Source organism: Coregonus lavaretus (assembly GCF_964263955.1).
Source record: "Coregonus lavaretus genome assembly, chromosome: 28".
NCBI classification, from domain to species: domain Eukaryota; kingdom Metazoa; phylum Chordata; class Actinopteri; order Salmoniformes; family Salmonidae; genus Coregonus; species Coregonus lavaretus.
The window spans coordinates 10877107-10893051 of NC_140015.1; the positions used below are offsets into that span (position 1 = coordinate 10877107).

General features: G+C 46.7%; 1 protein-coding gene across 3 annotated transcripts in view; it reads right to left on the reverse strand.

Annotated features, from left to right (window-relative positions):
* Nucleotides 1–13702, reverse strand: part of arhgap23a (Rho GTPase activating protein 23a) — a 72249-nt gene extending 58547 nt beyond the window's left edge. For all 3 annotated transcript variants that reach the window (XM_084145798.1, XM_084145799.1, XM_084145797.1), the window contains exon 1: nt 13300–13702. In XM_084145798.1, the coding sequence (XP_084001924.1) occupies nt 13300–13353 (54 nt within the window). In that variant the 5' untranslated portion in view covers nt 13354–13702. The remainder of the gene's footprint in view (nt 1–13299) is intronic.
* Nucleotides 13703–15945: the final 2243 nt, after the last annotated feature.

Genomic DNA, 15945 nt, shown 5'->3' on the forward strand with positions numbered 1-15945 from the left:
TCCTGGGCTTGTCTCTCTCTTTCTCCCTCTCTCCCTCCATCTCCCCAGCACATACCACACACTAAGTGGAGAGAGAGCGATACACTTTAGCCTACTTAAGGAGTGGCTGGTTCCTCATTTGAAGCTGCTTGTTTATGAGGAGTTTGGTCACGTTCACTAAGACAATCACATCTAAGAGATGAAGGGGTAACTGGAAAGGCACGAGACAGGACGTGTCCAAATTGACCTGTTTTTACTCAACTGTGAAATTATTCTGCCCTAAAAATACACCCTCAAATGTTTTTTTGTTTCTTTCTGTTTCTCTCGTGCTCCGTTTTTCCACGAGTGCAGCGACTGCTCTTCTTGCATACCCCTGCCCATCACCGTGGTGACCACCTTGCCTGACGACCATCAACATCACTTCTTGCTACTACACCTCTGGAGGCCATCAATCTCTGGAGTCGCCATAGCAACAGTGACAGGCACAATGACCATTCTCAACCCAACAACCATCAATAACGTTACCACAACCAACTACTAACTCACGCTCCCACCTTCACTTTCACTATCGCCAGTCACCATGACAACCGTCAATAAGTCTATAGATAATTATCTTCCAGAACCCTTGCACCACTAGAGTCTACATCTAGTAGTGTCTGTCTGAAGGTTGCAGTGAGAGGCAGCAGCTTGGTCTTGTCAGGTACAGAACCTTGTCTTGCCTTGATTATGTCCCAGCATTAACATCCGTCTCCCTGTGTGTATTCCATGTACCATGTAGCCTAAACAGAGGAATGACAACATCTGGCAAAGAGCTGCAATGACTTTTTTTCTTTCTTTCTTTCTCTCGCTCACTCTTTCTTTCCAGCGTGTTTTCAGAAGCAGAGTAGAGCTCCTGAAACGACAGGGTTCCAGCAGGCCTCTGTGCCCCCTCCACCCCCCTCTGTGTCTGGGTAGAGGGTTGGGATGCTGGGGCCCCTTTCCTCCTCCTCCTCCTCCTCCTCCTCCACTCCAGGCCCCGGCTGCCGGTATATTTAGCCCATCTGAGCCTCTATGTAATTAACAGATGAAAATTATAACTTTGGGCTGGGGATGACGTTTCTGTTTCCCTCCGCGGCATGGGCAGAGACTGAAACTGGACCTGCTAGGCTCATCACGGAGCCACACTGGGCAGTGGGCCAAAGGCATGGGCGTAGCGGAGCCAGCATTGAGCCAAGATGGAGGAGGACTCGCACCGATGGATGGAGTGTATAATACTCTAAGCCAGGCAAGGTCTGAATGTTAATACAGTCAAGCTAGATGGTCTGTCAATCACACCACACACCACTGGAGTTTCCATTCGAGGTCAGATGGCTTTTACATTCCTACCACGCACCAAAGATGGAGGAGAGTTCCTTGTCCTTACTGTACACACAGGAAGACACATATCCAACACACACAAACACACTCACACTATCACACACACACACAGCTTGAGCACAGGGTGGGTGTGAGCACCATTTTTAGGTGGGAAAAGGCCTATGTTTAAATGTCTTCCCTCTCACTCTCCTTTCTCTCTCTCTCATAAACGTCTCTCGCTCTGTCTCTTTCTACCGTCCCCAATCCTCCTATCTCTCTCAGTTCTTTGTTTTTCATTCACTGCTCCAGACCACACTTTTTCTCTATCAGCCCTTAAGAGTCAGTGAACTCTCTCTCTGCTGGAGTGGAGGACAACCTCCCAGGGAGTGAGGTACAGCAACAACAGCACAGCACCCAGCCAACGAACAGAACACAACACACCACTAAACTCTAACAACCCCCTGCCCTCTCTCTTCACAAGGCTTTTCCCCATTCAACATTCTGTTCTCTCAGTCACTAATTAAGTGACACGTCAACACATCTGCCAAAACTCAGAGCTGGAGTTTCATTGTCATTCACAAGAGACCCTACAGCAGACCAACGGAGAAGAAAAGAGAGAAAGGACAACAAGGACGGAGAAGAAACATGGCTGTGCTATGCTATGCTATGCTATGCTATGCTATGCTATGCTGTGCTATGCTGTGCTAGCCTGGACTTAAGCTGCTGCAGCTCCCACTACCCACACTGTACACTTTGATAAGACAATGTAGAGATGACACAGAGATTTCGGGGCACCGCCCCCCTGAGCCACCGTCTGGTCCAGCCGTGCCCTATCCCCCATTGGCACAGAGATGGCACCCAGATAGGTCCTTCTCCCTGGGCATGTTTTGTAAACGGTAGGATAAGCCCTCTTCGTCCTCACTATCGTCTCATCTTCAGTAGAGCTGCACGCTCCTTCCTGTTGTTAGAATGAACACTGTCCTGCCAAGCCAGCCAGCCGTGGGTGTGTGTGTGTGTGTGTGTGTGTCTGTGTTCTAGACCAGTACACACCACCCCTGCCGGTTCTATATGCCACAGGCTCTGCCTTGTATCTTCATGTGTAATTTGATGAGATACATATGCCAGGCCTGATGGCCTTTCTGTGTCTTCAGCCTCTGTCACTGTGTGTTAGTGGCCTTTCCTGCATGCCAGAGGAGAGCTTAGCTGTGGGTAGAAGACGAAGGCTGGCAGAGACTCGGAGAGATGGGTCCCTCTAGCATTCAGCCCCTGCAGACCATGAAGGTCTCCATGTTCTATACAGCAGATAAAAGGTCAGATACAAGGCTCTCTCAATTCAATTCAAAGGGCTTTATTGGCATGGGAAACATATGTTTACATTGCCAAAGCAAGTGAAATAGATAATAAACAAAAGTGAAATAAGCAACAAAAAAGAATGAACAGTAAACATTACACACCAAAGGAATAGAGACATTTCAAATGTCACATTATGTATATATAGTGTTGAAACAATGTGCAAATAGTTAAACTACAAAAGGGGAAATAAATAAACATAAATATGGGTTGTATTTACAATGGTGTTTGTTCTTCACTTGTTGCCCTTTTCTTGTGACAACAGGTCACAAATCTTGCAGCTGTGATGGCACACTGTGGTATTTCACCCAGTAGATATGGGAGTTTATCAAAATTGGATTTGTTTTTGAATTCTTTGTGGGTCTGTGTAATCTGAGGGAAATATGTGTCTCTAATATGGTCATACATTGGCAGGAGGTTAGGAAAATGCAGCTCAGTTTCCACCTCATTTTGTGGGCAGTGTGCACATAGCCTGTCTTCTCTTGAGAGCCAGGTCTGCCTACGGCGGCCTTTCTCAATAGCAAGGCTATGCTCACTGTAATGAATACTCGGACAGAGTGGTAAGATCCAATCGCAGAATAGCGATGCTTTATTAGAGTACAGACAAGGGTATAGCTTAATCGTGGTCGGGCGGGCTGTGGTCAAAACCCGGGCAAGGCATAGACAGGCAGAGGTACCAAAGGAGCGGGCTTAGTCGTAGTCGAGGGCACAGGCACAGGATCAGAGCACGGTAATCACTGGGTAGACAAGCAGAGGATTAAGCAATTCGGGGAGTCAAACAAGGCACAGGTCGGATACACGGTTAATCAAACAACTCTCTCTCTCTCTCTCTCTCCTCTCTCTCTCTCTCTCTCTCTCTCTCTCTCTCTCTCTTCTCTCTCTCCTCTCACTCTCCTCTCTCTCTCTCTCTCCTCTCTCTCTCTCTCTCTCTCTCTCTCTCGGTCTCCTCTCTCTCTCTCCTCTCTCTCTCTCTCTCTCCTCTCTCTCTCTCTCTCTCTCTCTCTCTCTCTCTCTCTCTCTCTCTCTCTCTCTCTCTCTCTCTCTCCTCTCTCTCTCTCTCTCTCCTCTCTCTCTCTCTCTCTCTCTCTCTCTCTCTCTCTCTCTCTCTCTCCTCTCTCTCTCTCTCATCTCTCTCTCTCTCTCTCTCTCTCTCTCTCTCTCTCAGAACCAAAAACGCTTAGCAAGTCACAAAGGAACAATACCTCGCACCGACTGAACCTCTGAGCACACCTTATATCCTACCCTAATTACGGACAGGTGTGCTCAGAACTCAGGTGAACCAGATCGAGTCTGATGACTCCCCCTCTCTGTAGATCGGGGAAGTGTCAGACTCTGTCTAGACCCAGCCACCCCCGATCCCTTACACTCACTGAGTCTGTACAGAGTCAAAGCTTTCCTTAAGTTTGGGTCAGTCACAGCGGTCAGGTATTCTGCCACTGTGTACTCTGTTTAGGGCCAAATAGCATTCTAGTTTGCACAGTTTGTTTGTTAATTCTTTCCAATGTGTCAAGTAATTATATTTTTGTTTTTTCATGTTTTGGTTGGGTCTAATTGTGTTGTTGTTGTTGTCCTGGGGCTCTGTGGGGTCTGTTTGTGTTTGTGAACAGAGCCCCAGGACCAGCTTACTTAGGGACTCTTCTCCAGGTTCATCTCTCTGTAGGATGGCTTTGTTATGGAAGGTTTGGGAATCACTTCCTTTTAGGTGGTTGTAGAATTGAACGGCTCTTTTCTGGATTTGGATAATTAGCGGGTATCGGACTAATTCTGCATGCGTTATTTGGTGTTTTACGTGGTACACAGAGAATATTTCTGCATGCAGAGCCTCAATTTGGTCTCTCCCTTCCCCCCAGGAGGAGCACAGAGACTATAGGAACATGGCTGTTGACACGCCAGTCACAACCACACATATGGCCTCCCTCTGTCTCACTCTCAGATGAACAGATGAAAGGGATACAGTTGCTGTGATAGTGGAGCGTAATAAACATCAACACGCCGTTTCTCCTTTATAATTTCCTTGTGGTTGGGTGTTGTGATTGGGTTTGTGACTGTGTGTGTGTGTGTGACTGTGTGTGGGTGTGTCAGATGTGTTCTGGTTGAGCCTATGGCAGGCTTTCCCACTGCTGACCTCGTGAACCAGTTAGAGCATTCACCATTCCACACAGTGTGTGTATGTTTGTGTGACACACCGTTCTAACATAGCATGAGAGAGAGAGAGTCCGATGCATAACACTGAGTCTGACAGACAGAGCTCTTCCAAACCAAACAGACAGAATACTGTACAGCTCCAAAACTAAAGCCAAGTTACATCTCAACACTGAGTATAGAACGGAAAGATGGAATACAGTCTACAACATACACCTAAAAGGCCATTTAGACCGTGACAACTGAGCACTTTAGAAGAGACCTACCAGGACTACACAAACATCAAGTTGAAAAATGTGAGCATTTAGAGATTTCCAAATAAGGCAGTACAGAGGAGATCAAAGTAGACGGTTTGAGTGTGGCTCTGTAAGTCCAATCACAGAGAAAGACAGAACGAGACAAAACAGTGAGAAAGGAGAAGGGGGAAAACAAAAAAACGAGTCCACCAAGAGGGAACAGAGAAAAACAGAGGGAAGGAAGAGTGTCAGAAGGACCTGATACACACAGTAAATAGAGGAGTGAAGAAGAGAGCGAGAGAGAGAGAGCGAGAGAGAGAGAGAGAGAGAGCGAGAGAGCGAGAGAGAGAGAGGAGTACATTGAGTAGTTGAAGAGAGAGAGAGGAGTACATTGAGTAGTTGAAGTGTGCCCGGGGCCTGTGTGGCTGCTCTGCTGGGGCGCCTGCCTGCCTCTCCTATCCTCCCTAGTACCCAACCCTCCCTACCCCCAGGCAACCAGCCCAGCTCAGCACGCCATCTCTGCCCAGCCTCCTTATCTCCTCATCAGCCTGCCTGCTCATCCCAGCCCCCTGCTCCACGCTGTCAACCAGCCTGTCAGAACAAGCTAACTGGCTCACTGCAGGGACAACAAGCATTACAGAACACATGATGAGAGAGAAAGAGACAGAGACAGTGTATGAGCATGTTCTGTGTTTGCACACGTGCAGTATATAAGTATGTCCTGCAGCAGTGCGAGAGTGAGAGTGTGTGTGTGTGTGTGTGTGTGAGTGAGCGAGCGAGAGTGTGTGTGGTGTTGTGAATGTGTTAGAGCCAGACCAATAGATGAAATGCTGATTGGGGTCAGTGAGTCCACTAGGAAATCGGTCCAACAGACAGAGAGTAACTCACTGTCTACAGCTCACACTTCATCCACTTCCAACAGCATTTTGATTATCTGCCATACCCAAACCAGGAGGATCCTCCCTGATCCGTGCTATACCAAACTTCCCATTCAGAAAATTACTACTGGAAGGTCTTCTACATGCCAGTTATGGGACATGAGACACACTGGGAGGGATCATTCTGCTCACTGTAAATGTGGTACCAACAGGACCTCCAGGTCACGACACCCAGAAAGAACAAACACTATAGAATACTTGCCATTTAGCAGACACTTTTGTTCAAACCGACTTATAGAGTATGTATTGTATGAAAATGTATGCACTCACTAACTGTAAGTCGCTCTGGATAAGAGCGTCTGCTAAATGACTAAAATGTCAAATGTATTGGTGGCCCCGGGAATCGAACCCACAATGCTGGCTTTGCAAGCGTCACGCTCTACCAACTGAGCCATGCAGGACCCAACACACTTTGAGCCATGTGTATGTTTTATTACCAGTAGGTGTAGCAGGGAAAGAGGTGGTAAGGCAGGTAGCTTAGTGGGCAAGAGCGTTGTGCCAGTAACCGAAAGGTTGCTGGTTCTAATCCCCGAGCCGACTAGGTGAAACATCTGTCGATGTGCCCTTAAGCAAGGCACTTAACTCTAATTGCTCCTGCTAAATGACAAAAATGTACATGTAAGGTGCATGCTATGTTACTGGGTGCAGCTCTCATCTACTTTCCCTCTCAATCTGTTGAGATGAATCTGTCTGTGGCTACCTGTCTGTCACTCTGCATCTGTCTGCGGCTACCTGTCTGTCACTCTGCATCCGTCTGCGGCTACCTGTCTGTCACTCTGCATCTGTCTGCTGCTACCTATCTGTCTGTGGCTATCTGTCTGCTGCTATCTGTCTGTCACTCTGCTCTCTGACTCACCAAGTCTCTCTCTCCCCTCTCTGTGTTCCTTCTTTCTCTCGGTGTTCCACACATTCCTGAGAATACCGTGCTGTTCACAAAAGGCTGAGTAGGCAATGTGCTCCCACATCTGACAGGAGCATGGAGACAGAGCACCATTCAGCTCACTGCAGCCACACACACACACACACACACACACACAAGCAGATATACACAACATTAAAACAACAAATACACACCCATCTCTCTCTCTCTCTCTCATCTCACTCACAAACAGTATTCTGTCATCGCATTTACACCACCAAACAAAATCTTTAAAAAGTTTGATTCATAGATCATAGACGTGAATATGCACATGGACACACCCAAAACATCTGTATACATAATCTGAATGGGGGGGGTTACTCAAAGGCTTCCCCTGTTTAACCCCCTGGCCTCTGCTGGACCCAGTGACAGGGGTCTCCTCCTGCCTCCTTACCCTCTCTGTATTGGGGGCCAAGTGTGTGATGAGGGGCCCCTAACCTCTGAACCCTGACCCCTTGACAGAGTCAAGTCTGCATCGCAGAACAAGACGTGACCTGTCCCCAATTCCTTAATTGAGAGCCCTCCACAACAACAATCATAGAGACAGAGAGACACACTCAATCACATGTTTTCTTGTACAAGAACAACACACTTAAAACACACACACACACACACAAAGGGACACTGGCAGGCCAGACTGTCAGGAGGCTAAATCAAATTAGCCCTGCTCTGTTACTGAGAGAGCCTTTGTATTTCCACTAAACCGCTGCACGCCTGACCATCAGACGCCACATAAGATAGAGACACAGAGGTTCTGTCCTTGCTGCCCAGCTTCTCTGGCCCTCCTGCCAGCACAGGGGTAGGAGAATCCACTGTGGAACCCCCACTATTTGGGGCAGGCAATCATTAAGGACAGCTAAGATAACAGGACCACCATTTCTCCCAGACGGTTTCCTTGAAAGTGCTCCTTACGGGAAGTGTGTGTGTGAGAGAGTGAGTGAGAGAGAGAGAGAGAGAGAGAAAGAGAGAGGATCTATACACAACCATTAGCAGTGGGAGTACAGTATGTCAGTCTGCCCTGAGCTGCATAGCTGCATTATAGGGGCCGCACCCCTCATCGCCATGGTAAACAAGGTCAATGATAGCGGGTTAGCTTTTTTTGGCGTGAATCTTGTTATGGAGGCAGCTCTGCAGAGTGGTCACTAGCTGGCACAGCCGCAAAGTCATAAAATCTGACAATAAACCTAACCCTAACTTTAACCACACCACTAACCATAATGCCTAACCCTAAATAATGACCAAAAAGCTCATTTATGTTTTAATGAATTTTTACAATAAAGCCAAATTTGAGGGGCCATCTAAGGGGAAATCGCTCAGTTCTGCCTCCAGGACAAGACTCATGACAATAAACATCAACCTACTCAATGATGACTCCTACTCTCATTCTATATGTTTGCATAGCCTATACTGTAGCTATGCACAAGTTCTACAGGAGAACTCAAGTAGCAAAATGGTAGTTGAGAAGACATTTCAGAAGTCAGGCTATGAAAAGTAGAGTAAATGGTGTGTGTGTGAGGGCAGTGAGGGCAGTGCCCATAATGCTCCAGCAGTGTCTACCAGTGTGTACTAAGTTCATACTGTACTGAGAGGTTTGATCAGTGGGGCAAAACATCCAAAGCGTTGCAGAATGAGATGTACTGGATGACAACAGCCAAATGTACTGGATGACAACAGCCAGATGTACTGGATGACAACAGACACGTGAAAGTGAAATTTGCAGGGATGTCTTGACCGGAATGCGACATTGAAACGTGGAGCGGATCTAATTTCTAACGTCAGTCTTCAGATCAGCTGTGTTGCATGAGACCTGGGATAGGAATGCTTGCGACATTTAAGCCATGTGCAGCGTAAATGCGCGGCATGGTTCTCACTCTCCACTTCAAAATGTAGCTACATGCTAGTGAAGCATTCAAAACAACAGCATTTCTCTCTCCCATGCTCTTCTGTCACTGTCACCACATCAAGCTTAGAAGCAGTACACACTGTTCAATACAGCCTAGGGCTGCAGCAGTATACATACACATTGGAGAATGTGTAGAATGAATGACTATGAGTCTGTTTGTATGTAGACATTCTAGAATGCATCTATATTATTAGTACACTGTGTGCACCTGTACTTCTGTACGTGTCTGGGAGATTAAAGTATCCACACACTCACCCACTCTCCCAGTGTAGGTTAATGATTGTAGAGGTGAGGTGTGAGTGTGTGCAGTGCAGTGCAGTGGTATGCCGTTTCTGTCTGCCGTAGAGGCCTTGAGGAATGCCTGAGGGGCGGTGTGCTGGTGTTAAGGTGTGAGAGACGTCGTAGCCGTGTTAAATGGACTCACACAGCACAGGCCACTCTGTAACACTGGGCTTACTCGCTCTCCCCTCTCTCTCCCTCCACCCCCATGTGAAATGTTACCCACTGCCCTCTTTCCCATGCAATCACTTCAACACGGATGGACACACTGGACACATGACAACAAATAGGATTTGCTTGAAGTATATTCAACCTGGGTTGCATTATACTTGACCTTTTGAATGGTACCCACAAGAACACATGCATAACCCATACACTGCATTTATAAGCAGTACATAAGAAGTTTGTAAATGCTTAGATTTACAACTTGTAGGGAAATTCATTGTCTTGATGTAACATTTTCCTAGGTGGTGAAGGCATCTGCTAATAATCATCCTGGATAGGGGTTTTTTCCTCTGCAGCCTCACACACTGCACTTTTGATCCTGAGAAACGGCTCTGACCAGGAAATGATGCTGGAACAGCTGAATCAGCATGCCTCTGGTGTCTGAGGTCTGGGACCTGACTCACGTGACTGATCTAGGATCAGCTGAATCGGCAGGCCCATTTGAGCACTGCAGTTTGATGCTCTACTCTTATGTGCAAAAGAGAGAGGGGCTTTTAAAAAAGATTTTACTGATACTTCAGTAACACTTTACTTTAACTATTAGTTTATAGATTGTTTCTTTCAGATGTATAAACTGTTATAACATAGCGGTTAAAATATTGTTATGTTGATGGTTATCAACTAGTGAGCGTACAGACACCATAATGGAAAGTGTTCCTCAGATACATATATGAAAGGAAGAAAGCATATGCCTACATGACATGCACAGAACCCAATGGGAACCACGTGTTACTGTAACACAAGGGCAGCTGCATCATTGATTGGCTTAGCAGCAGAGATGATTTTCATAACAGGACTCTCATATTTCCTATCAATAAACTGTAGCATCACATGACGCAATGCGCTCTGGGTCTTAATGGGCCTGCCTCTGGCCCACCCAGCCATCCACCCCCCTGTAATGTAGTCATCCCTATTGATTCCAGCTACAGCATTCACATCACTGCAACAACCAACCATCCGGCCCTGCAAACAACAAGCAGTCCCACTGGACGTCAGAACTGTCCTACTCCAACTGCCACGCCCAGCAGACTCCAATCAGACTCCACACTGAGCCGACTGACAACAGACTCCTCAGACTGTGGCCTATATTTTCAAATTCAAACGGCCACCGAAAACAAATGTAATGTTGGATTTCTTCCCACGCCCTCTTTGCTCTTTTTTCTGCTGGTCGGTTTGCTCTTAATTGAATCAGTGTTCAATCAGGCCAGGCTGCCTGACCAGGGGAGGGGAAGCACGCAGGTCCACTTCTCCCCTCCTTACACTCAGACAGACAAACACCAAGCTCTGTGGTAACAGAACGCTTGTTGGCCTTCAGAAGAGTCTCTAAAAACAAAATGGCATCTCAATCTCCCTCTCCAGGGAGTACTCCAGGATTGGGGCTTGACACTAGTGTCAGGGTTAGAGGTGGGATGAGGTCTGATCGTAGGGTGGGGCAGGGGTCAGGTCTGAAGTTGGGGCAGGAGGCTATGGCTGTGACCAGGGTCATGTGCTGACTGTTAGGACCTTTAAATGTAGGACATCATCACTGCTGATATGGGGGGAAAGTTAGAACATCAAATCAAATTGTATTGGTCACATGCGCCGAATACAACAGGTGCAGACATTACAGTGAAATGCTTACTTACAGCCCTTAACCAACAGTGCATTTATTTTTAACAAAAAAAGTAAAAATAAAACAACAACAAAAAAAGTGTTGAGAAAAAAAGAGCAGAAGTAAAATAAAAGAACAGTAGGGAGGCTATATATACAGGGGGGTACCGGTGCAGAGTCAATGTGCGGGGGCACCGGCTAGTTGAGGTAGTTGAAGTAATATGTACATGTGGGTAGAGTTAAAGTGACTATGCATAAATAATTAACAGAGTAGCAGCAGCGTAAAAAGGATGGGGTGGGGGGGCAGTGCAAATAGTCCGGGTAGCCATGATTAGCTGTTCGGGAGTCTTATGGCTTGGGGGTAGAAGCTGTTGAGAAGTCTTTTGGACCTAGATTTGGCACTCCGGTACCGCTTGCCGTGCGGTAGCAGAGAGAACAGTCTATGACTAGGGTGGCTGGAGTCTTTGACAATTTTGAGGGCCTTCCTCTGACACCGCCTGGTATAGAGGTCCTGGATGGCAGGAAGCTTGGCCCCAGTGATGTACTGGGCCGTACGCACTACCCTCTGTAGTGCCTTGCGGTCGGAGGCCAAGCAGTTGCCATACTAGGCGGTGATGCAACCAGTCAGGATGCTCTCGATGGTGCAGCTGTAGAATTTTTTGAGGATCTGAGGACCCATGCCAAATCTTTTCAGTCTCCTGAGGGGGAATAGGCTTTGTCGTGCCCTCTTCACGACTGTCTTGGTGTGTTTGGACCATGATAGTTCGTTGGTGATGTGGACACCAAGGAACTTGAAGCTTGAAGTGTTTATAAGGTGCTTATAACCTTATCTTTTATTTTCTTCCTACAACTTTGTCCCAATGTAATCAAACTAGTCTCATTAACAAAATAATTGTCTTGTTTTGAGGAAAATTTATTAGGGAAAATAAAGTTTGCAGGAGGAAGCAAGAGCAGCAAGGAGTGCTTCAGATTAGCAGCCTATGGAACAGAAAAGTAGGGAGACGTAGGGAGTAAGGAGATGCCAAGTTTGAAAGCAGAAGTTGATAAGACCCAGGTGATGTTGTGAAACACTGTGTCACAAACACATGAGATAGACCACACATACACACACACAGAGGCGCCAGACAGTGTCAAAGGCCTTGTGAGGCTAAATAAAAACAGATTCCCCCAGACACAGCCCTCTGCGGCCAAGCCAGGACATACAAACAGCAACACAGAGCCCTTCTCTTCCAAAAACAGACCACCTGGGAGGCCCAGTTGACAACCTCTGCTCTTATCTCATAGCTGAGCAATGTCACACCACCCTCAGAGGCCTCAACCACAACACTGGATGTAGGGATGGACAGCGTTGCAAACATGGGACAATAATGTGTGGAGGTTATCAGAGGTTATCCACCAATAGGACTACAACTGTACTCTTTGGGCTTTAAATGAAACATACAAGCCTTTATTTCGACAGCTTTCTGCAAAGCAAACAACTACATAGTTTGTATGCATACATTGGCAAACTGTTTTTTTGTGTCTGTGGTCATAAAAAGTCATTTAGAAGGCAAGTCTCTAATTCAATGTGTTCAGTTGGCCATTGCTGGGATACTATGTTGCAACAGGTGGAGTTCAAAGTAACAACTCATCTAGAAACCGTTACATTGTACACAGCTTTGTCTGGCTTTATCAAGTGGCTACAGAAACATTTTGGAGAGGGAACACATGTCCTTGAATACCCAAAGTAGATAGGGAAAGACTTGCAGGAAAACTAACCGGAAAGACAGGGGAAGAGAGTCCTAAGATTAAAGCTCAATAATGATTTTTAACACGTTTGTGAGTTAATTTGATTAACCAATCATGTCAACTACTTGAAATGGAAACAAACTTCAACAAACCGAAAAACTTCTAAAAGGGTTGATTAAATTGCCAATTAAAACCGTTATCTGGGTATGGCGGGTATCGTTGGATAATGACGTGAGTTCCATCCCTGTGCCGGACGTCCGTCCCGAGTTTGACAGCTCCATTCAATGGTCAGACAGACAAAATTACATTATTTCGTCCCAGCGTCAGTGTCAGTCAGTGTGGCCTTGAAATCGCAATTCGCAAGGGAGCAATTTAAGTTTTTTCTCTCGGACATTGACCACAGTTGGCGTTCTAGCAAAGTAAACAATCAACACCAGCAGAGAACACATTCAAATGTTGGTGTGTGGACAACGTTGCAGAGAACTCGTTGAAATGACGGGTTTTCTGTATCATATGTCTGTGTGTGTAAACAGTAGCGACGTGGACTAATCCTCTTATGAAATCATGCTCTCTGACCAACCAGATAGCCCAATGCAAGAGCTTCTGAGGTAAATGTTGAAGACAAAACATAGGCTACGAGAATACATCGATGACACAGTGGGGTCGATCACTTACTTCGTTCTCTGGGTAGGGTGGGATTCCAACAAGGCAGAAAGCAACTCCATTCATTGGACAGCTGGGATTGTTGAGCAGTAAAAAGGAGAGTGCGATTTGTTGCTATAAGAGGTTACAAAATAATATAAAACTCTGCAAATACAGAATAGTCTGTAAAGAACAGACTATTATAGCCTAGTCTGGTGGCGATGCTCTGAGGCATTCACCTATCCAATTTCCTTCCTTTCCAACCCCCCTCTTTTCCGTTGTTTGGGCTGTTTGGTTGGTGTCGCTCTCCCTCCTCTGCCAGACTGGCTCAGCGTAAATCCCTCTCTTGCTCAGCCTGCCTGTTAAACTGAGACAAGCAGGCTGAGGGCGCGTTGGGAAAATCTGCGCGCCGATTGAGCAAAGCGCCTGCCTTCCATTACCGTGCACTCGGCATGCAGTAAAGGAGCGTACGGGCTCCCTCTGTCTCTTCTGAAACCGTGACGCGTGGGGGGCGCGCATGCCACGGCGTTCCAATGCCATTTAAACAAAGCCCTTTTGTACCCAGATACAGAGATAGACTTGGGCAAAAATACAAGGGGAGAAATTAAGGTTCATATGAAGGTGAGTCAGCATGGAGCTGTTGCCTAGTGATGCATGGGTTGAGAGAAACAAACAGTTTCTGGTAAATGCCTAAGATAGATCATTGCATACTGTATGGATGGGAATTTGGGGGAAGTGTGACTAAAGTGGTATTTATAGTCCATTAGGTTGCAGAATAGACAGATTAGTACATTTGTAGGTGTAAATAAATAGAAACAGTCACAGGAAGTTATTGCATTGACAGGAACCACAGATGGTTATTTAAGTCACCTCTGACCAGAGATGACAAGAAATTACAGAAATAACTAGGTCACTCCCAATCTAAACCACAACCACATCCAATCTCAGATAGTATTGTTATTCTACAGTTCTGTATGCTATGCTTTCCATTCTTAAAGTGCAAAACAATGTTATTACATGTGTTCTGGACAGATATTGACCATAAAGAGGAGTAAAGAACAGAAAGGGTAGAAAAGAAAGAGAGACAATAACTTAAGCAGAGAATGATTGAGAACAAATAGGGCCGAGGGGGAAAGAGTGCAATGAGTTTGTTGGTGTAAGGAGAAATATGGTGGGGTTGAGACGTGGCTCAAAGCTGGGGGCCCATGTGGCTGCTATTACACTCTGGAGAGGGGTGCAGGGAGCAGGCTAAGGAGAGCCACTTCAAAGCCGCCTGCCTGCCTGGCTGCCTGGGGAAACAGAGTCGAGTCACAGGGAGAAAGATACTTCCCATGCACAGCTGCCCTCCCTGCCTTCCTCTCCTCCTCCCTTCCTCCACATGGCTGCAGACCCCCCTCACCCACCTTGTGTTGATACACCAGCCTTGTCAAGGGCAGCTCAGCACCTGAACACACATCTTGAATTCACCATGACCTTCAACTACTTCCACCTGAGCTCACTTCCAAACATATCTATGGAGAGTCTGAGGCTTCGGTGAGGCCCTATTAGTGAACACATTTTAGACACCCATTGCTCCATACTGCTGCCAGAGGGTCAGTCTATAGCTGGTCAGTCGGAGTCCTCCATGGGAGAGTGAGAGACCAGGGTCTTATCTAGGAGATTGTGCTCATAAGGTGGGAGAGCAGAGCAGGGTGGGCAGATGGTGCTGTCTGGAGGGGTCACGTGGTCCCTGAGTGAGGGGATATGAGGAGGAGGGGGTAAGGAGGGGAGATATGGGACTAGGGTGGGTTGCAGCATTAAGGTCAGTGGTGGGAGGTCAGAGAGCGTGAGGGCCATAGCAGCTGGTGAGCTGAACTATTCCGTGTCCCCTGTCTGTAGGCTCTCTCTGGCTGCGTCTCAAATGGCACCCTGTCCTATGTAATGCACTACTTTTGACCAGGGCCCATAGGGAATAGGGTGCAATTTGGGATGCAGCCCCCGATCTCTGACCAGAGATGACAATGTGACATGTGTTTTCTGCTCAACCAGACACAGGAGTAAATCACTTGTATGTGCTCTGTGTCGGGTGATACAGTGCTACAGCACTCCACTGTCTGGGTTTCTCCACGAGAAGTAAACTGGCCTGTCAGCCCAGCAAAATGTCCCCTCTATTATTGATGAGGGTGAGACTGAGTCAGAGCAAGAATACACCCAGCCAAGGAGCCACTGTGAGCTTTCTGTGACGAAGTTGGTCTATCAGGTGTTTGAGTGGGCAGATTTGGATTTTGCTTACTACTACATTGTTACTATGGAGACAGGAGTCACTTATTTACTATTGTACTGTAGTGTGTTAGTCAGGGGCGCAACTTTCACTGGGGACGGGACATGTCCGTCCCCCCCCCCCCCACATTCTGAAATTGCATTTTTGTCGCCCCCAGTTTTATCATTGGAATGTGATACAAAACGAGGCAACGGTGTGCTTTAGGACCATGCGGACGCCTCCGAGCGGTCGGGTAGGCTGTTTGGAATGTTTATCCGACTGGATAAAAATATACATACATGCATACACATATACATATACATATATATATATACACACAGTGAGGGAAAAAAGTATTTCAACCCCTGCTGATTTTGTACGTTTGCCCACTGACAAAGAAATGATCAGTCTATAATTTTAATGGTAGGTTTATTTGAACA